The sequence below is a fragment of the Myotis davidii genome, unplaced genomic scaffold (assembly GCF_000327345.1).
Source record: "Myotis davidii unplaced genomic scaffold, ASM32734v1 scaffold290, whole genome shotgun sequence".
In the NCBI taxonomy this organism is placed as follows: Eukaryota; Metazoa; Chordata; class Mammalia; order Chiroptera; family Vespertilionidae; genus Myotis; species Myotis davidii.
The window spans coordinates 2,218,042-2,238,799 of NW_006285049.1; the positions used below are offsets into that span (position 1 = coordinate 2,218,042).

A 20,758-nucleotide genomic window follows, 5' to 3' on the forward strand; every position below is an offset into this window, starting at 1 on the left:
CCGCAGGTGTTCCTCTGGGAGCAGCAGCGACTGGCCGGACGGCTGCCGCGGGCAGGCACTGGGGACTCTGTGCTGCTCTCCCCGGCCCAGGGCGGTCACCGGCTCCTGTCTAGGACTCAGTCATCCCCAGCTGCACCTGCCTCGCTGCCAACGCCAGAGCCCCCCAACCAGGCCCGTGTCCTGCCCAGCTCAGAGGCCCCCGCCAGGACCCTGCCCTTCACCACAGGTAAGTCCTGGATTAGCGTGGGGCAGAAGGAAGGGCTTGGGACACACAGGGGCTGGCCACGGGTCCGTGTCTGCGTCACAGTACCACTCAGGACGAGGCCACAGCACACTTCCTTGGTCTCGTGAGACCCACACAGCGTCTGTGAAGCAGGGGGATAGGTGGTGGTTCTCGTTTTACACACGAGAAGACCAGGCTCGGGAAATCTAAGGTGACAAGCTTGTGGCCAAATAGCAAGCTGGCAGTCAGAGCAGGTTAAGAATTGTCAGGAGCTCCTGACAGCTAGTTCAGGCCTTCCAAAAATGACATCATTGTTTTTGCTCTGCTTGGAGAAAGAGCTCAAAAGCATTTTAGAAGTTCTGCCTGGCAGCATAGCTCAGTGGTTGAGCATCGACCTATGAACCAGGAGGTCACACTTTGATTCCCGGTCAGGGCACATGCCTGGGTTGCAGGCTCGGTCCCCAGTGAGGGGCGTGCAGGAGGCAGCCAAACAATGGTTCTCTCTCATCATAGATGTTTCTATCTCGCCCTTTCCCTTCCTCTCTGAAATCAATAAAAAATACTTTATTTTTTAAAAAGGCATTTTAGAAGTTTTGAAAAATGCAGAAAAAGCATAAAAATCAGCAATCAGTATCCCCCCGCCCCCCCCGGGGTAGCCACTCTTAAACACTGCTCGATTCTGTCTTTGTCCTGATCGTCTGCACACACAACACACAACACCACATGTACCCCAGACATAGTACCCCGCTTTATTCAGTTAACATATTACAAACACTTTGTGACATAATCAATCTTCAGAAATGAGGTTTTTATAGTGTTCCATCATAGCACTTTATTTTTATTTAGTGCCTGGGGGTCCCTCAGCTTGGCCTGCACCCTCTTTCAGTCCAGGACCCCTCTCTCTCTACCTCCCGCCTGCTCGCTGCTTCTTAGTGCTGCCATGGAGGTGGGAGAGGCTCCCGCCACTGCCACTGTACTCGCCAGCTGTGAGCCCAGCTTCTGGCGGAGTGGCACTCCCCGCTGTGGGAGCACACTGACCACCAGAGGGCAGCTCCTGCGTTGAGCATCTTCCCCCCCTAGTGGTCAGTGTGCATCATAGCAACCAGTCGTCCTGGTCGTTCCGCCATATGGTCGCTTAGGCTTTTATTATATAGATTTCTTACTGGTTGGGCAGTTAGACGGTTACTCGTTTTTCCTCATTTGAATTTCCTCATACCTAAACCTTCATTCATCCCTGGGTCTGTCTCAGGGAGTGGCATCCCTGGGTCCAGTGGTGCGAGAATTCTGAAGACCCTGACATCCTAGACTTGCTGAAAGGGACCGTCCCACTGGCAGTGCACAGGGCCTTCCTAGGTGTTCGCTGATCAAGCTGAAACAGACACTCCCCAAAATCGCATCTGTCTTGTCACATGGCCCCGTGTCACTCTGGGCTTCCCAGCTCCCAGTTTTGGAGTTTCTGTGGAATTCTTTCTCCTCTGGCTCCTCCTATTCGAGTCAAGACATCCAGTGTGAGACCCCAACATCGGGCCACCCTTAGTTAGGCTCTGAGTTCTTGATGTCGTGGAAAGGTAGTGGCCATGTGAGGAGGATCAGTGTGTCAGGAAGGTGGGGCCGTGTTGGTGTGCATGTGAGGTGGTGAGGCTGGCTGGGTAAGCAGCCGGGAGTGTGAATTCGTGGGAAGGGCCAAGGTGTAGGAGGGGGTGTGGGGTGTGTGTGCCAAGCCTGGTTCCATGTGGTGGGGGGGCACTGGGGACTCCCTGGGGTCCTGGCTCTGACCCCTGCTCCCCCCCAGGGCTGGTGTATGACTCGGTCATGCTGAAGCACCAGTGCTCCTGTGGAGACAACAGCAGGCACCCGGAGCACGCGGGCCGCATCCAGAGCATCTGGTCCCGGCTGCAGGAGCGGGGCCTCCGAGGCCAGTGTGAGGTGAGGAGGTGGGTGGGCGCTGTGGAATCGGGGCGGTAAGAGTAATGGAAGGGAAGGGGCCGAGGGCCTGGAGCCAGCATGAGATGGAGGAGGAGGCGGGTGGTGGCATGGCAGGAAGGGAGCAAGCAGGGCCTCAGGAGCTCCGTGGGCCCTTCCTCAGTGTCTCCGAGGCCGGAAGGCCTCCCTGGAGGAGCTACAGTCGGTGCACTCCGAGCGGCACGTGCACCTCTACGGCACCAACCCACTCAGCCGCCTCAAACTGGACAACGGGAAGCTGGCAGGTAGGGCCCAGTGGTGTCTGGGACCCTCGTACCTCCCCTGGCTCACCTTCCCTACCCGCCCCAAATCTCTCCTGTCCCAGCTCTGCCAGCCTGTCCCCCAGCATCCTTGACATCCCCACGCCTCCCCTAGCCCATCTACTGTCCATCCCCTCGCCTGGGCACCCACCCTGGCCCCCTTTCCAGGGCCTCCCTGTGTCCTGGCCAGGCCAGAGGCTGCGAGCGTTCAGCTCACACACACCCGGCCTCTCTCCACAGGGCTCCTGGCACAGCGGATATTTGTGATGCTGCCCTGTGGTGGGGTTGGGGTAAGTGTGCCCGGGGTTCTCGAGCAGGCAGTGCCCGCGGGCTCTCAGGTCTCCTTTTCATGCCCCCAGGCCCCACCCTGCCTGCTTGTTCTTGTGGTTCTGCCAGACCCGGCGGGCCAGAGACTTTCCCATAATGCCCCTCTGCTAGCTAGAAACGCCTTGTGGACCAGTGTGTCCTCAGCCCACCAGTATGTCCTAAGTGTGGAGCCTGTGCCTCACACTTAGAAGGTGCTTGGTAAATGTCGAGTGAGGCTCAGAAAGCAGGGCCAAGATCATCCCTTCATAAGACCCCAGGGGTCAGGACTGGCCATTCACCCAAGTGAGCCCCCAGGCAGAGCCTCCAGGCAGAGTCAGGGCTGCCTGGGCTGGGACTGTGGGTGCCTCCAGTGTCCTTGGGGACTCAGGCACTTCCCTCCCACTCCCCACTTTCCTCCCTCCCTCCTCACACTGCTTGGGGGGCTTCCTGCCTCCCTAGCAGTGCCTGTCTTGCCTAAAAGGTCCCCGCAGTGGTTGCCCTCCGGTGTGTGAAGGCAGGGGATGGAGACCTGGTTCTGGAGGGAAATGGGAGCTTAGCTGGGGGGACTGTTGGGACCAGTCAGCGCCCTATTCACAACTTCCCATTTCTTGCCACTTTCTGATTTTTCCAACTGTTTTTGCTTCTGTTTTCTCCTCCCTCCTCTCCCTCTCTCTCTGTCTCTCTCTCTTTCTCCAGCCTCTTGAGACTCTCTCTGCCTTCCTCGCCTCTCTTGGTTCGCCTCGCCCTCCCCATCTCCCCATCATGCCCCCCGGCCCCTCCCTAGCCTTGAGGCCCAGGGACTGGGTTTGGGGGGCCTCCCAGCCTGGGCTAGGGGCCCTGAGTGGAAGACAGTGGTGCAGACGGCCCCTCGAGCTCCGACGTCCCGCAGGGCCTGAGCAGAGCCAGCTGGGGCTTAAAACCCCCTCCAGGCCCAAACCCCAAGTCCCGCCCAGGTAACGCCATGCCCCCTCCTCTGACTGGGGAGGCAGGCGCCACGCCGCCAGTGCAGTGCTGGCCCCGTACGGGCTGGTGATGTGGACTGAAGCTGGGAAGGAGACGTCATGCTGGGACTGGGGGATACAGGAGGCCTTGCCTTTGGGCGGTGGGGCACTGGGGAGGCAGCACTGTCTGCCCAGCTCCCTGCCCCTGGGGTCCTGGCCATGGGGTGGGCACCACCCATGGGCCCTGGCTCCCGTGGGAAGCCTTGGATGATGCGGGCCCTGACTCTGGCCCCCACAGGTGGATACTGACACCATCTGGAACGAGCTGCACTCCTCCAATGCAGCCCGCTGGGCCGCCGGCAGCGTAACCGACCTGGCCTTCAAAGTGGCTTCCCGCGAGCTGAAGGTAACACATCTGGGTTGAAGGTGGGCAAGCCACGGAAGGAGGGAGCAGAATGAGGCAGCCGGGGGCCCAGACCCAGGGCCCCAACATCTCATTTCTCTTGGATAGCACCACAGGGTTTTGGAAAAGGAATCAAGAGCTCTGGGGACCAAAATGAGATTTGAACCGTAGGTTCATGTTACTTGGTAGGGAGCCCACCACTGTGACCCTGGGCCTTTGGTCTCTAAGAGACACAGGTCATGATCACCCAGGATCATTTAACATAGACCCAGTGTGTGACTGTAGGCAAGTTGCAGGAGTCTCTGGACCTCCGTGCATTGGCAGATTGTTTCTTTGCAGTGTTTAAGTTTTTTGTGTGTTTTTTTTAAATTGATTTTTAGAGGGAAGGATGGGAGAGGGGTAGAGATATAGAAACATCAGTGTAACTGCCTCCTGCATGCCCCCTGCTGGGGATCAAGCCTGCAATCCAGGCACGTGCCCTGACTGGGAATTGAACCATGACCTCCTGATTTATAGGTTGATGCTCAACCACTGAGCCACACCGGCCGGGCTCCCCCTGCAATGCTGAAGTTTTATAGACTGGGTTGGTACCTGGGCTGGACGCCTTACAGGGGCTAGTCCTGAGGTCCCCCTCTCCCCACTCAGTTGTTTAGGAGCTCAGCCCAAGGTGGTCACGGTGTCCTCAGTGTCAAAGCCCTTTGGTGGGCCTTTGCAGTTAAGGGCACAGAACTGGGTTTAGAATTCTGGCTCCACCATTGACAACCAGGCAACTTTGCACAAATTGCTTAACCCACCTAAACTTCAGATTTCTCCTGTCTGTAAACTAGAGCTAATAATAATATTTATCTCATGGAGATGTTATGCGGATGAAGTCCTCAGCACAGTGCCAGGCATGTAGTTTTGGCCCAACAAACAGCTGTTATTACGAAGTGCTAACAGCCAGGACACACCAGGCGGGGGTTTCTCTGTTCGCATCCAGCCTGAAAGCAGAGGATGCCAAGCCTGGGGGCTGAGTACCGGGCACTTCAGACCCATCCTGGTTCTGGGAGGAGCTGGGGCTGGGGCCATGTTTATGGAGATGGGGTCAGAGGGCTGGCCCTTCAGTTGATAAGCATTCTTTCCATTTCCAGAACGGTTTTGCTGTGGTTCGGCCCCCAGGACACCACGCGGACCGTTCCACAGCCATGTAAGGTCTGGGGAAGGCCTAGGTGGGATGAGCCTTTTGGGGCTGGACCAGGCCAGGAGCGGGTAGAGACGGGAGGCCGGACAGGTGGAGGCGCAGGAAGAAGGGGCTGTCAGCACTTCCCTTTCCTCCTCCCAGGGGCTTCTGCTTCTTCAACTCCGTGGCCATTGCCTGCCGGCAGCTGCAGCAACAGGGCAAGGCCAGCCGGATCCTCATTGTGGACTGGGTAGGTCCTGGTGCCCAGCCCCTTCAGACCCGGAGCCCTGTGGAAAGAGTTCTGAGCCTGGCGTTGGGAAATGTGGCTCCATGTCCTAGTTATACATTGGCCTCCTGAGCCTCTGTTGCCCCCATGTATAAAAGGTGGGAGAGGACAGTGTATGGGAAGGCCTTCAGCCAAAGCAGACTCCCACAGTGGGAGGAAGGAACCCTTTGAGTGCTGTCTTTTGGCCTCTGTTGGCTTCTTTCTGCGGCTTTAATTTCTGCATTTCCCCTATAGTGACAGTAATAGTAACAGCAGATAACATTAACATTCCACTAATCACATCCAGACACTGATGGGTTTTACATGTAACATATTTATTCCTGACTGTAACCTGGTTTTCAGACAAAGGAAGTGGGCACAGAGCGGTTAAGTAACTTGCACACAGCCACGCACCTAGTCTGTCCTGAGCCGGATTTGAAACCCGTTGGTTAGTGCTAGCGTACGTGCATCTAAGCATAAGCTGCCCCACTCTGCATTGACACCTGTGATTGGGACATGCGTGTACAGAAACTGAGGACAGTAGAGGAGCTTTCCACACGTGCACCCATGCATGGTCCTGTGAGCTGCCGACTACAGAGCCACAGCTTTCCCTAGGATGGATGGCGGTGGGCCTCACGTACCTGCCCCTCTGTACTTGAGCTTGTTTCTCATCACCTGCATCGTTCCATGACCTTGGACAAGACACAGTAGTGAGATTTTCTGATGTATCATCCTGGACTCTTCCCTCTCCTCCACTAATCCACTCCCACACACTCTCTCACGGTCAGGCCTGCCCTTGGCATGCTTCCTCCCCTTCAGCGTCTCATAAACACCCCCATTCAGCATGTTATATACACATCTCTGCATACATGCAGAGACTGAGGCTCAGAGAGGGCCCATGGATTACTTGAGGCCACTCATCAGTTTGGCTCTAGGAACTCCAGTTTCCTCACCCCGTCTAGGGTCCTGACCCTCAAACTGGTCACTAACCTCAGAACCCTTCCAACCTGCTCCGGTCTCCATCTCTCTGATCCACTGCCCATCTCCCACAGGATGTTCATCATGGCAATGGCACCCAGCACACCTTCTACGAGGACCCCAGTGTGCTCTACATCTCCCTGCATCGCCATGACGATGGCAACTTCTTCCCGGGCAGTGGGGCTGTGGAGGAGGTAACCACGTGTCAGGTCCACCTCTTCCAGCCCCATTGACTCTCTCTCATGACCCTTACTCTACCTCTGTTACAAGTAGCTGTGTGATCCCGAATAGATTGCTTAGCCTCTCTGATCCTGTTTCTCCATCTGAAAGTGAAGAGGGTATATGAGCTGGTCTTGCAGAGCTAACATCCTGGCATTCCTCTCCTGGAACTCTGCTCTCCTCATGTCTCTCTTGCGTCCTGTTTTCCAGGTGGGAGCTGGCAGCGGTGAGGGCTTCAACGTTAACGTGGCCTGGGCCGGAGGTCTGGATCCCCCAATGGGGGATCCTGAGTACCTGGCTGCTTTCAGGTAAGTGCTCTGAGGCCTAGCCCACCCAGGCCACCCTTTCCTGCCCTTTTCCCAGCAGCACCAGGTTGGAGGCAATCAGTTGGTTTGTCAGCCCGTCCTCATTCAATCACCAGACATTATAAGCCAGCCCAAGGCGGCACTGTTATACTGGCCTCTAGTAGCCTCCAGTTCCAATGCGAAGACAGGAAATAGAATGAAATAGTCAAAGGGTACTTTGTAAAGGCACTTGCTACCAAGAGCCAATGTTGAACTGAGTGCTGGGAGACGGGCAGGTGGAGTGAGCAGAGCAGACATTCAGTCCAAGAAAGCTGCCTAGAGGAGGTGGGCTTTGTGCAGAAGGTGAGAAACTTAAATTGCAGAGAAAGATGATGTCCATATTGGGGGAATTGCTTAGGAAAAGCCATTCTAGAAGAGCAGCTTTGGGCTCTGTTCAAGAGCCTTTATATATTTCTTTCTGGGGCTCCACCACTCCATTTGGGAAAAGGAAATCTGGAAGTAGGCCTCCAAATATTTTCCTGGAGATATTTTCCATGAGAGCTAATTCTGTAAAAGCCCTGCCCATAGCCCAGGGCTTTGAAAGACACTAAAATGGACCCTAGAGGTGGGTCAGGGATGAAGGGAGGCAGCTGTGGGGGTTGGCAGGGGCTGAGGAGGAGAGAGTACATCTGGGTAGCCCAGGATCTCAGAGTGTAGTCACCCTAGTCAGCTCTTAGGTGGTGAGTGGCAAGGTGTGGTGACAACTAAGTACCGAGTATTTCTAGTCCCTGAGGCTTAGTGACCTGTACCTTTTTTGTGGCTCTGACCACTGCACTCTATAGACACACACACATACTCTTCTTTCATCCCCTCTGGTACCCCATTCTTGGCTCCTTCCTGCCTTGTTCCAGTTGAGCACACTTGGTGGCTGAGCCCTTAGGCTATGTCAGGGTAACGGCACATCCCTGTGCAGAAGCTAAGGTCAAAGAAGTGAGAGGGGCCCTGGCCGGTTTGTCTCAGTGGTTAGAGTGTTGGCCCATTGACCAAAGGGTTAAAGGTTTGATTCTTGGTCAAGGGCACATAACTCAGTTGCAGTTTTGACCTCGCCCCCTGTTGGGGCTCAAGTGGGCGGGAGGCAACCAATTGATGTGTCTCTCATGTTGATGTTTCTTTCTCCCTCTCTCTCCCTCCCATTCTCTTAAGAATCAATGGGAAAAATATCCTCAGGTGAGGATTTTAAAAAAATAAGGAAGTCAGAGGGATCCATTGATCCTTCTGGGAGAGTGGGTGTCTTGGGGTCCTAACAGCAGGGTGCCCCACAGTAAAGGTGGTAGAGAGGGCTGGCACCAGTGGGGGCCCTTGGCCTCTGCCCAGCAAGGCTATGGTGTGGTGAGCCCTCCTTCTCGCACCCTCACAGGATAGTCGTGATGCCCATTGCCAGAGAGTTCTCTCCGGACCTGGTCTTGGTGTCGGCTGGGTTTGATGCTGCCGAGGGTCACCCAGCCCCACTGGGTGGCTACCATGTTTCCGCAAAATGTAAGGAGGGCCCAACCCAGGGAAATGAGGGCTAGACTGGGAGGGGAAGGTGGCTGTGTCGGGCCAGGACTGTGATTGTGAGGACTGAGGTATGGCAGCTGGCCCTGGGATTCCCTGGGTTCCCCTAGCCTAGCATAGCCCAGGGCCCTTTCTCACGACCAGCTCCATTCACCATGGAAAGTTGGCTAACTCACACCCTGGGGACACAGGAAGCTCAGCCATAGGACTTCCCCCGCCCTGTGTGTCATTCCCAGGACGGGCTTGCAGCTTCTTTGGAGGGAGGATAGGAGGAGCAGTGTTCTCAGAATTGAGGGAGCCCGCTCAGCCTGCTGGGCAACAGGGCCTGCAGGACAGAAAGAAAAGATGGTGAGACTCAGTGAAAAAGACGTCACTGGAGTCGATGTCCCTGGTTCAAGTCCTAGCCCTGCCGTTTACTAGTTGTGAACCCTTGTGCAAGGACTTTAACTTCTTTGAGCCCTGAGTGAGGCATACTAATAGGTTTCACATGGGACTCCATGTGAAAGCACTTGGATGGTAGAGTTTTGCATCTGCATCATCTATATATATAAAAGCCTAAATGACTGTTCAACCTGTAGCTATGATGTGCACTGACCACCAGGGGGCAGATGCTCAATGCACAGGCATGGAGACATGGAACGGACTGATGAATCTCAGAGGGAAGCGGGGAGGGAGGAAAGCGGGAAGAGATTAACCAAAGATCTTATATGCATACTAGAGGCCCAGTGCATGGATTCATGTACCAGTGGAGTCCCTCAGCCTGGCCTGTGGGGATTGGGCCGAAGCTGGCAGTCCAACATCTCCCGAGGGGTCCCAGATTGCAAGAGGGCGCAGGCCAGGCCGAGGGACCCCACCGGTGCACGAATCCGTGCACTGGGGCTCTAGTCCTACATAATAAAACCCTAATATGCAAATCAACCAAACTGTGGATTGACCAGTCGCTATGGTGCACACTAACCACCAGGGGGCAGATGCTCAATGCAGGAACTGCCCCCTGGTGGTCAGTGCGCTTCCACAGGGGGAGTGCTGCTCAGCCAGAAGCTGGGCTCACAGCTGGCAAGTGCAGAGGTGGTGGTGGGAGCCTCTCTAGCCTCCAAGGCAGCACTAAGGACCCCTCAGGGGATGTCCACTTGCACAGTCTAAGCTGAGGGGCCCCCCTCTGCCCCCCTAGTGCACAAATGCTCACCGGCCTCTAGTTATGTATAAGGGAAGAAGCAAGCAGGGGTATAATACGTGGAGAGGGTCCACCTCTCCTCCACCCCTCTCCCTCCCTTCCCTCCCCTTTCCTCAAATATCTAGGTTTTGGGTACATGACGCAGCAGCTGATGAGCTTGGCTGGAGGTGCAGTGGTGCTGGCCTTGGAGGGCGGCCACGACCTCACAGCCATCTGTGACGCCTCCGAGGCCTGTGTGGCTGCTCTTCTGGGCAACAAGGTGAGCTGCTCCCCTATCCATGCCTCTGTGGGAACAGGAGCCCAGCACCCGCACAGGACTGCCCCCAAAGAGCAGACAAATGGGGTGCATCCCTGAGGACCCACAGATAGGGTGGGGATGGCCAGGCCTGGAATAAGAGGGACAGAGCGGATGCTTCTTCCCCAGGTAAGGTCTGGAGCCAGAACCTCCTGCCCTAGACGGAGCCAGAGGCACATGCCTATCTGTGCCCAGAAACCAGAAAGCCAGGGCCCTTGGTGTGGGGGAGACCTGGGCTACGGGTCCCCAAGACTGGTGGTTGATGTACTATTTTCTTCCGTAGGTGGATCCCCTCGCAGAAAAAGGCTGGAAACAGAAACCCAACCTCAACGCTATCCGTTCTCTGGAAGCTGTGATCCGGGTGCACAGTGAGTGTAGAGGGAGGACACCCACTGACCCTAGACTGGGGAGAACCTCAGGGGTGCTGTTCCAGTCACCAGAGCTTCCAGCCAGCTAGGAACCTTGGGCTTCTTATTAGTCACCTCAGCCGGATGGTGGGGCAGCCACCCCAAGTGTGGATACCCTCAGAGACTCCACATGGGCCCCGCAGGGACCACCAGACAGTGGCCTGCCTCCTCAAGGCAGGACTGAGCTCCGATCTCCAGCCACAGCCCCAGGCCAGGGCCAGTGAACAGCTACACTCAGGCCCGTTTGTTAACAGTGCTGGTTCCCACCTCACCTTCAGTCCTGGCCACAAGGGCCTCGGACGCTCTGCCCGTTTGGGGGCTGGGTCTTAAGGTAATCCCACATTTGGAAAGCACTTTAAAATTTCCATTTCAACTCAGTACCTATGGAGCATTTTGTGTAAATACCCATGATCTATGCGAGAGATACAAAAAAGGGATAAATTAGGTGTCCTTGCATCTGGGCTCAGTAAGGGCATGTAGGGAACATAAAGGTGTTGCGGGAACTCTGTACAGAGCCCTCGCTCTGGGCGTGTTCCCTGGACCTGACTTCTCACAAGAGGAGGCAGGGTGGGCACGTCCATGTGGGAGCCCGGGCGGGTGAGTGGCTAGCCAGTGGCCACCCTGTGATGACAGTCAGCTCTCCCCGTGCTGGGTCCTGGGCTGACCATGGCTGGACTGACCACCTGCTCCTGTCCTGTGTTCTGGGCTGACCATTGCCTGGGGCTGATGCCGTTAGGAACCATGCACCTGTGGGAATAGGCTAGAGGTGACCTTTCAGCCAAAGGCGGGGGAGAATGGCTTGGGCACCTATGAGGCCATCTCATAGCCATGCTGAATGCTCTGCTCACTTTGTCAGGGCTGTGGGGGCCAAGTCGAGGAAGGTTGTGTCTTGAGGTAGAGGCAGGTGAGAGAACTGACCCCAGATTGAGGATACGGCCGCTACTCTTGGACCCTGGCCTGAGATGTTCGGTCTCCGTACCGGTCTAGGATGTGTGGGGAGGCAGGCTGGAGGACTTGTTCTCCCCAACCCTCTCTGACTAGGCTTCTTGTCCCAGGTAAATACTGGGGCTGCATGCAGCGCCTGGCCTCCTGTCCAGAATCCTGGGTGCCCAGGGTGCCAGGAGCTGACGCAGAAGTGGAGGCAGTGACTGCACTGGCATCCCTCTCCGTTGGCATCCTGGCTGAAGAGAGGTAATACCGACCCCCGGCCGGCAGCCTTGCCACCCCTTGAGCCCTTCCAACCTGAGGATCCCAGATTCCAGCCCAGTCTCCTTGGGCAGGTGGGCTGAGGCCCTCTCTGCAGCGCCTGGCCCCCCAGCAACCCCATGCTTATCCTCCCTCAGGCCCTCAGAGCAGCTGGTGGAGGAGGAAGAACCTATGAATCTCTAAGGCTTTGGAATGGTTCTGCCAGCCCATCCTGCCCTTCCGACCTGGTTCTCTTCTTACCTCTGGCAACAGTACCTGCTCCTGGGGTTTTCAGAGGTCCTCTGGGCAGGTAGTTGTGGCCAGAGAACAGTCCCTTGACAGTCACTCCGAGGAGACTGCAAAGGCCCCTGGGCCTAGGATAGGGACCAAAGAGGACCCTGAGGAGGCAGGCAGGGCAGCCGGCCAACCCCCTGTAGGGCTCTCCTAAAAACAGAGTCTGCCCATGTGGGGTCCAGGCCCTACTGGGCCCCCATTCCTCAGGACTGCACGGAGGACTGGCTCAGTCAGGCCCACCCATAACCACTATTCTTGGCGCTGTAGACCCTGGACTTTGCACACAGCCCCAGGCTCCACACAGAAATGTGAACTTGGCCTCAGCCAGGGTAGCCCTTCCTAGGCTCTGAGGGCTGGAGTGGGGGGCAGGGAGACAGACAGGAGGAGCCACGGGGTCCTATATCCCTGAGTGCAGGGGAGTCCCTCCTCTTGCCTGTTTACTCAAATGACTATGGAAGCCACCCAACCCCGCACCACCACCGGGCAGTGAGACAAAGCTCCCTCGAGAGCAGTCATCGATAGGCCCCCTCTGGTGCCGACCATCTCAGTGCCCTGGTGGAGGAGATGGGTGCTCTTGGAGTTCCGTGCTTCCTGATCCAATGGTGCCAAACCCTCATCTCCCCTCAGAAGCACAGTGTGACCCCCAGGGATCCCTCGGTCACTGCCCCCTCCAGGAGTGTTCTCTTTCTGGGGTGTCTCCCACCCCAGCTCCAACTCCTGCCCCACATAGGACTAGCTTGGCTGAGGGGGAAGGGGGTGGGAGAGTAGATGCAAGACATGGGGGAGGGGAGGCAGACTGGCAAAGTCAAGGCTTCTGGGGCCAAGAAGGATAGTATGTGTGTGCGAATGTGCGCGAGAGTGTGTGTGTGTGCGTGTGTGCGTGTTCGTACATGTCTTCCCTAGGACAACCATACCCTGTGTATGTATGCATGTTTTTGTAAAAAAGAGAAAAAAATGGAAAAAAATCTGAACAATAAATGTTTTATTTGCTTTAAAGGTGCACATGACAGGGGATGGGGTGTGCAGGGGGCACACAGCTCCACAGCACAGCATGCGTCTGTTCACTGTGGAGAAGAAGGGACCAGCCCCCCCAGACTGCAAGAGGGCACAGGCCGGGCTAGCGGCCCCCCCCCCCCCCCCCCCCCCAGCCCCTTGCCCCTTGTGGAGCTGCCCTGCAGGAAGAATCCATTCTGAACACTCTAGCTGCCCCTGCCTGCTCCACCTGGGGTAACAAGGAGGTGGCAGCTTTGGGCTGAGTCCATAGACAGAGGGCACACTGTGGGGTGGAGTGGGGGGGGGGGGGCAGGTATATAGCTGCTCAGAACCTGCTCACTAAGGCATCCCCAAAGAGTCGTGAATCAGACTTACCTGGTTCTAGTCCCAGCTGGGAGGTCAGTTGTGTCATGTCACCTCTAGGGGCCTCTGTTTACCAGTTAAAGGCTCCAGAAATAGACACTGTTTATGGTTCCTGCTCTAATGCACCATGACTTCTTAAGCGTATACTGAGCCTCAAAGATAGAAGAGGTGAGGCCACAGGCCTGGACAAGCTCAGTGCATGCCAAGATGATGGTGCCAGGGCTGCCAGCGCCTGTCCCTATGGCTCTGAGTGGGCCAAGCTTGTCCAGCCTACGGGAGTAGAGCCTCGTGACCTCAGACCTGGCCCCAAGCCCTCACAGCCGGGGAGAGTATGAAGGGAAGAGGATCTATCCCCTTCCCATCTGTCCTGCCTCTTGGGTGACAGACACTAAACCCCATCTGTCCTGGCTGAGGCTGTGTCCATGGGCATCCTCACCCCGGCCAGGGTGTGCTGGGAGCCAGAGGAGGAGAGTCAAGCCGGTGGGTTCCCCCATGCCAAGGGGACCAGAGGGAGAGGGTCTCCAGCCCCTGAGACACCAGCCCCTCTCCTGCCCACAGGGCACATTGTGAGCTAAGGAAATGGCTTTACGAGACAACTAGAGACCCAGCACCACCAGCCCTCCCACCCACTGCTCTCACAATCCCCCAAGAAACAACCAGAGGCTGTCTGATACAAACAGTCGCTGTATTTCTGCTTAAGTGACAGTAACACAGATAAGGCAAAGAGCTGAGGTGGGAAAGGGGTAGACCGTGCAAAATGGCAACCTAACATAAAAAGACACACATATCAGTAGCCTCTTCCCTCCTGAGTCAGGGGAGCCCTTGGGCCAGTGTATGGGCAGAGAGCAGGTTTATCCTTCAAGAGGGAGGTAAAAAAAGATATAAGCTGTAGGTGAGGGGCAGGATTTGGCGGGGGGGGTGGGGGGCATCTCATAGCAGGGGGTGTTCTGGGTGTAACCAGGGGCAGGTGTGAGAAGGCCGAGTGGAAATGCAGGGCTGCAGGTGTGTAGGCACAGATCTGGGGTCCTTCTGGCCTACACCATGCTGCCCCCTACTCAAGCACTTCTGGGGGCAGGAGCACCTTCCCCAAGATCCTTAGTCTGGCCTCATTTGGGGAGTCCTGCTCTGAGATGTGTAGTGCGTGTAAGAGGGAGGACGTGGGTGGTGACGGAAATGACTGACCAGCACATTTGGGAGGCCAGCTCAGGGTGGGACAGGGACACTGAACTCTCTGCCTAAGACCTTGGGGGAACAACAGGATGGGATGCTGGGGTTTGGGGTGAGGTCTCTACTGAAGACCCCTTACTTGACCTTCTCTTCCCAGGTTTCCACCCTGGCCTGAGGGAAAGTCCCTGGGGCAGCAGGGACCAGATCACCTGCCCCCAGGCATGGGTCAAGGCCTCTTTGCCCCTCAACTGTTTCCTTGGCCCTTACAAAGCTTCCTCACTGAGCGCTAAGAAAATAGATCTATTTGAAAAGCTTCCCTCCAGCCAGGCTAATGAGGAGCAACAGAGCAGGACCCCTTTCCACGCCCCTCAGGTCTCCCCTAAAGTGGAGGGGGACAGTGTCCTGGGAGACCAAAGTCTTCCTGTTGTGTATTTCCTGCCACGGTGCTGGGGTACCCCAGGGGTGGGACAGTCCCACCTTATGTCTCAGAAGCTGAGTCCAGGTCCTGAGGACCCCAGCGTGCGGAGATCTCACGCCCTGGGTCAGAAATCGCTGAGGATGCTGATGTCGGCGAAGTCGGCCCGGTAGCGGTGGGCGTAGAGGCTGAGCAGGAAGGCCCACTTGAAGGCAATGAAGCTCCAAACGCAGGACAGGTAGTAGCTGTTGGGGTCTTTGAGGCCTGCAAGGGAGAGGAGCCCGACTGACTCTAGAGGGCCTTGCCCTCTTTCCCCGCCCCCATCCCACAAGGCTGGGGCTGCCCGCTCCAACCTCCAATAGAGGCTGAACCAGCCTTCAGGGTTTGCAGGCAGTGGGATGAGGGAAGGTCAGGGCTGGCCATTCACAGGTGTGTGGCATCTTTTGCTTTTGTCACTTTTACCCTCCGCCACTTCCAACCCGCTTGAACCTGCCTGAACATCAGATTCCCTAGGGTCAGGGACAAGGGCCTTTGGCTTCTTGCTGGTTGCAGCCACCAGGGGGCACTGCCATCCTACTACATGTGCTCAGCACTTCCCACACATTCCACTGAACCCTTCCAACCCCAGGGTATGGCTACTCTCATTCAACCCACTCTAACAGTGAGAAAACTGAGACACAGGAGGTTAAGTGATCTGGCCAGTCCCTTGGATGTAAGCGCCGCCCCCCAGTCCCCGCCCCCCCAGCACTGGCCCTCACTCTGGTGTCGGGTGATGGCCAGCACAAGGAAGTTGCAGAAGGTGGCAATGGAGACAGCTGAGAAGAGGACGCCCACGAAGAAGAAGCCACGCAGCCCCTTGAGCCAGGTCCTCCAGTAATCCTGCAGGTACATTATGTGCGTCACCAGGACCCACAGAGCCAGCACACCTGTGGGACAGACTTGGTCAGTGGGACTGCCATCACCCTCTCCTCCTAGCCTCCAGCCAGTGGCCCCGGGTCCTCCAGGGACTCGTAGGACCCCTAGGCCAGACCTATTTCTGGGTTAGGAAATGCTGAAATACAGAGAGTGTTGGTCTTTACAGTCTCATGACTCTGGAACGGAGTTTTTAGAGGCTGTAGGGCCTGTGATATCACGGGGGCCGTATTGCAAGAGCAGATAAGGGAATCTCTCTTCAGTCACACAGTCAAGATCGGCAAAAATATAAAACCATACCATTCTCCCTAATTTTTGTTTTGGAAAACATGACTGTTTCCTTACACACATATTACTTGTGCTAATGCAATGTGATTTTTAATGTTTTAAATGCTTAAAAATGTTCTCAGTTATTTCTAATATGGCACATATAGATATAACCCACATAGAATTTTCTTGGGGTTTCACTACTTTTTTAAGAGTGTAAAGAGGCCCAGCCTGAGGGCCACAGGTGTGGGAAGCGGTCCTCCCACCCTGATGTTCCTCCACCCAGCCCGAGGGCTTTCAAGACCTTGCTCATGGCCATACTCCCGGTCACTCCCTCCAGTCTGCTGCAAAGGGCAGGCCTGATGCCCTCAGCCTTTCCTGGGTCCACCCTCTGGGCCAGGCTGGGCATTTCCCCAACAATGCCAGCTGCTGCTCAGCCAATACGAGTGCCCTCTGTGCCAGGCCGTGCCTGCCGCACAGCCTAAAGAGTGGAACAAATATCAATTCCATTGGCAAGGGTCCGGAGCAGGCCTGCAGGGTCGCTGCAAGGAATGAGGAGAGAGGCAGAGCCAGCTGCAAGCCTGGCAGGTATGGCCACACAGGTCGGGGGCCCTAGGAGTCAGGAGACCTGTGCACACATGCACAGGAAGGATGGACACGTGGTGGGGAAAGTGGTTGGTTATCTGGCGAGAAAGAGAAGAAAAGGAAGTTGATAAGGAGGTGGGGGTGGGAAGAGTGCTTTGACTGAATCTATGATATTTTAATTCTTAGGCTGGGTGGTTAGTGTAAGAGTGTTTATGAAATTATCCACCCTTTTTCAGTTGCCCAAAATATTTCATAAAAATGTTTTTTAAGTTAGGGAAAACAAGGCAGAGGGGAGCATCATCACAGAGCTATGCTCTGGTCACCAGCCCAGAAGCTGTCACCATTTAGGCAGCCTGGTAAGGGATGAAAACCATGAGAGTGCCAGCCAGGATGCCTGGCCATACTCCATGGCACTCCCTCATGACCTCTCTGAGCCTTAGTGTTTCATATCTAAAGATGGATAAGCCCAAAGGTCCCGCCAGCATGGAAACTTGGAGACTCCAGTTCCACACTAGTGAGGTGCAGCCCTGCCAACACTGCAGCTTCCCCTCCCGCCCTGTTTCACCCACACTCTCCCAGCTCTGCCCCTGCCCACCCCAACCTTCCAAGAGGACTGTGGGGCCTGGAATATGGGTCCCTCCACCTCTGAGATCGGGATGAGCCCGAACAAGCATCTCTCCATGGCTGAGGCAGGAAGTGGGAGCAGGCCAGGGGCGGACAGAATATCAACCCCGCAGCTTCTGCTCACATCTTACGTGATCTGGGTTGTGTGCCAGCCACCCCTCCCAGAGTCTTTCCCTGTCTTCTCACATGCATCCTAGGTGTTCATTTGGAGAGCCACTGGCTTCTTAAAGGGCCCAAGAAGGAGGCTTGTTGTCAACAAGTGCATTTGAGGAACAGTCAGCATGGCACCAGTCTGGGCCAGCCCCGTTGCCCTCTGTCTCTTTAACATGCCATGGGGTGGCTGGGGTAGCTGAGCTCTCAGATCCTCTGCCACTCAAAGATTTGGAAGCTAGCTCAGGAGAAAAATAAGGTCAGAGCCATGCCTCTGTGACTCAGCAATTTCTGGGCTAGGAGATGCTGAAATACAGGCCTATGGAAATGCCATTTCTTAGCCCCCAAAACGCCCACCCCCACATATACCCACGTGCCAAAAGGGGCTGAGCAGGAGGAAAAGGCAGATGGCTATCTTGGGTGTTCCCGGTCCCAGGTCTTTGTTAATTAGCAGGCACAACCTTCCCCACCTCTCCCTTCCCCTGCACACGGGGCTCACCTCCAAACACCAGCCAAGCCTGGAAGCAGGCTCGGTCTCACCTACCCCAGCTCTCACCACTCTGTGGAAGAAGGACCTCCCTCACCAACTCCACCCAAACGTGTGCAGTGAAGGAGCAGGAGCCCTCACTGGTCCCTCGGCCCTGCTCCCTTCCCTAGGACACTGTGGGCTCCAGGAGCCTGGTCTGCACAATCCAGGCAGAACGGACAGGTCCCCAGGCCCACCCACACGCATGTCCAGGCCAGACCTCACCCCTCACTCCACCCAACCTGCTTCCAGGAACAGAGACCCTGCTTCTCGCAGGGAAAAGCAAGGCCCGGAGCTCCTCTCACAGCTCCCCTGGGAAGAACACGGAGCCGTTTGGACTCCTGGGGCAACTTTTATATTCTTTTCCTCTTTCCTTGTCTGCTAGATGGAGAGTAAGAGTGCGTGTTTCCCCAGGGTTCCCACAGCAAAGCTTCCTTCTGCAACTGCCTTTCCTCCAAGCTTCTTCCCGGCACCACCGGGATGGGAGCGAGCGGGTCTCCACCCATGAACTCTCTTCCCGCTGGCCCTAGGGGCCCCAGGCTCACCCTGTCCCAGAAACCAGCACCCCACTGGCCACTGCCCGCTACCCAGGAAGAAGGAACACACTAGGGCTGCCCTCTGGTGACTCAGCAGTTTCTGAGCTAGAAAATGCCAAGTCAGAAGTGGGGTGCTCACAAGCCAGTAAATTCGCTGATGCATCACCCCCAAAAGAGGAAGAAGTCTGACTGGCGACAGACTCAGAACCCACTCAGAGTGGAGAGGGCACGTGGGTAGCCCTGGCCAGGCAAGCCCTCCCTCGCCCCACCACACCACCGCCAGGCAGCTATGGCTCTTCCGTGGCCACCTCCTGGATGTCCAAGGCCAGAGTGTCAGGGAGGCACCAGGACCCTGCTCCCGCTGATCGCTGCCCTGGTGCCCAACTCCACAGCTGGCCTGCCTCAGAGGGAAGCCTGCAGGGACGGGGAGAGGGCAGAGTTTGGGTCAGAGGGAAGCCCCAGGACTCCCTGGAGCATAAGCTAGAGGGCCTAGGTCAGTGATGGCGAACCTTATGAGCTCAGCGTGTCAGCATTTTGAAAAACCCTAACTTAACTCTGGTGCCGTGTGTCACATATAGAAATCTTTTGATATTTGCAACCATAGTAAAACAAAGACTTATATTTTTGATATTTATTTTATATATTTAAATGCCATTTAACAAAGAAAAATCAACCAAAAAAATGAGTTCGCGTGCCACCTCTGACACGCGTGTCATAGGTTCGCCATCACTGGCCTACCTCATAGCTCTCCAACAGGCAGCTGTGAGATGAATGAGAGAGGACACAAATTGCAACATTACAGGCCTGAAAAGCGTGTGGGGGTGGGTAGAGGGGCGGGAGGGGAGGGTTGGCGGATGGGGGTGGGTAGGGTGTCTCTAAGATCATCTCCTTCACTGGCATCTCCTCCCACTCCTTACAGATGAGGAAACTGAGGCCCAGAAGGCATTGATGGGCCCAAGGTCACACAGCCTGGGCTCACTACACCAGACCAGACTCCCAGCACACCCAACTCTGATCCCGGGGGTGGCCCTCCCTCCTCATCCCCAAACAGCCCCCATCTCAGGTCTTATCAGTACAACCACAGCACCTGGCCTGAAGACACCACCTTTCTGAGGGGAAAGCAGAAGGCTGGCAAGAAACGGGGGGAAAAACTGCAAGAGAACCAGGAGAAACAGGGTAGATGGTAAGGGTCCCGGGGCAGAGGGAGGAGTCGGGTCTGCAGATAGGTGAACAGAGGTAGTCTGGCGGCCCCCAGGGAGAACAGAAAGCCACAGGTGGTGGGGCACCCAGGCAGGCATGAGAGCAGCCCAGCCAAGGCACCCACCACCCTTCCTTGGTGCTCTGGTTGGCGCCGCGTAGGCTGTGGCTATGTATGCCCTCTTTTAAGGCAGAACTTCCACCTCTCCCTCCTTTTCTACCCAGGGATGGCGCTCAGTAAGCTCAGGGGCAATGAGTAAGTCTAGTTATTCGTCATCAGACATTCGTCTCTTTGGGCAGAGGATTTTAGTAATGGAATAAGCACATCATCTGTAAAAGCATTATCCTTACGTGTATTTTTTTCCCCAAGGGTCTTTTCCCACACGTACTATTTCATGTCGCTGTGTAACCCCGGGCGAGCTATTTATTTACTCCAAGCCTCAGTTTAAGCAGGCACAATAATAATGCCTACTTCACGGGACTGACATAAGGATTAAACGAGACAATGGAAGCAGATTGCTTAACAGTGTCTGGCATGTAGAACGCATTAAAAAAGTTAGCAAGTAGAAAAAATATGTTTCACTTTCACACTAATTTAACAACACAGAGAGGTTAACGGCATGCCCTCAGGGTGCACAGCGAGCACAGAGAACCGGTGAGCACCAGGCTCCCGCCCGGGTGCTGACGTTCTCACTTCAGCGCTGGTCTCCGCTTCCCTCCTAGAGGCACCGAAAGGGCGGCCCGGGCGGGTGAGCAGATACCGGTGCAGGAGTCACAGCACCAGGGTGGCCCAGAGGCACCGACGCGGCGGAAACAGAACGTCCAGTTTCCCTCGCATCCCCGAGTGCTCTTCCAGGTGCCCCACAAGGCCTCCCCTGGGCGGGGTCCACAGGAAGAGGCAGGTGGGCTTCCCCAGGAGCCCCCGGCCCTCCTTCCCACTTACCCGTCTCTGCCCTCACCCAGCCCCAAGGAAGAGGCGCTGCAGCAGCGGGGCCCCCAGAACAGGTGTGTTTGGAGGGTCTTCACCCTGAGCCCGGGGGCAGCCCTGGGAAGCGGCGGCGAGCGACGCGGGGCGCAGGGAGGAGGTGCCATGGGCAGTGGGCGGGCGAGGGGC

The 20,758-nt window shown here is 56.2% G+C and overlaps 2 protein-coding genes across 8 annotated transcripts in view; one reads left to right on the top strand and one right to left on the bottom strand.

The window, feature by feature from the left end:
* The window catches only part of HDAC7 (histone deacetylase 7), a 35,976-nt gene extending 23,096 nt beyond the window's left edge, over positions 1-12,880 (top strand). For 4 of the 7 annotated variants that reach the window (XM_015558600.1, XM_015558597.1, XM_015558599.1 and 1 more), the window contains 14 exons: positions 7-226; positions 2,016-2,149; positions 2,310-2,430; positions 2,614-2,735; positions 3,991-4,098; positions 5,226-5,281; positions 5,417-5,504; positions 6,572-6,691; positions 6,927-7,024; positions 8,418-8,536; positions 9,854-9,987; positions 10,307-10,391; positions 11,486-11,621; positions 11,774-12,880. In XM_015558600.1, the coding sequence (XP_015414086.1) occupies positions 7-226; positions 2,016-2,149; positions 2,310-2,430; positions 2,614-2,735; positions 3,991-4,098; positions 5,226-5,281; positions 5,417-5,504; positions 6,572-6,691; positions 6,927-7,024; positions 8,418-8,536; positions 9,854-9,987; positions 10,307-10,391; positions 11,486-11,621; positions 11,774-11,819 (1,587 nt within the window). In that variant the 3' untranslated portion in view covers positions 11,820-12,880. Of the gene's footprint in view, positions 1-6; positions 227-2,015; positions 2,150-2,309; positions 2,431-2,613; positions 2,736-3,447; positions 3,705-3,990; positions 4,099-5,225; positions 5,282-5,416; positions 5,505-6,571; positions 6,692-6,926; positions 7,025-8,417; positions 8,537-9,853; positions 9,988-10,306; positions 10,392-11,485; positions 11,622-11,773 lie in introns of those variants that run through there. The other 3 variants (XM_006755504.2, XM_015558601.1, XM_015558602.1) reach the window with 2 other exon arrangements.
* Positions 12,881-13,931: 1,051 nt separating this feature from the next.
* Positions 13,932-20,758, bottom strand: part of SLC48A1 (solute carrier family 48 (heme transporter), member 1) — a 19,659-nt gene continuing 12,832 nt past the window's right edge. The window contains exons 2-3 of the mRNA XM_015558603.1: positions 15,606-15,773; positions 13,932-15,111 (exon numbers count right to left, since the gene is read on the bottom strand). Of these exons, the coding sequence (XP_015414089.1) occupies positions 14,975-15,111; positions 15,606-15,773 (305 nt within the window). The 3' untranslated portion in view covers positions 13,932-14,974. The remainder of the gene's footprint in view (positions 15,112-15,605; positions 15,774-20,758) is intronic.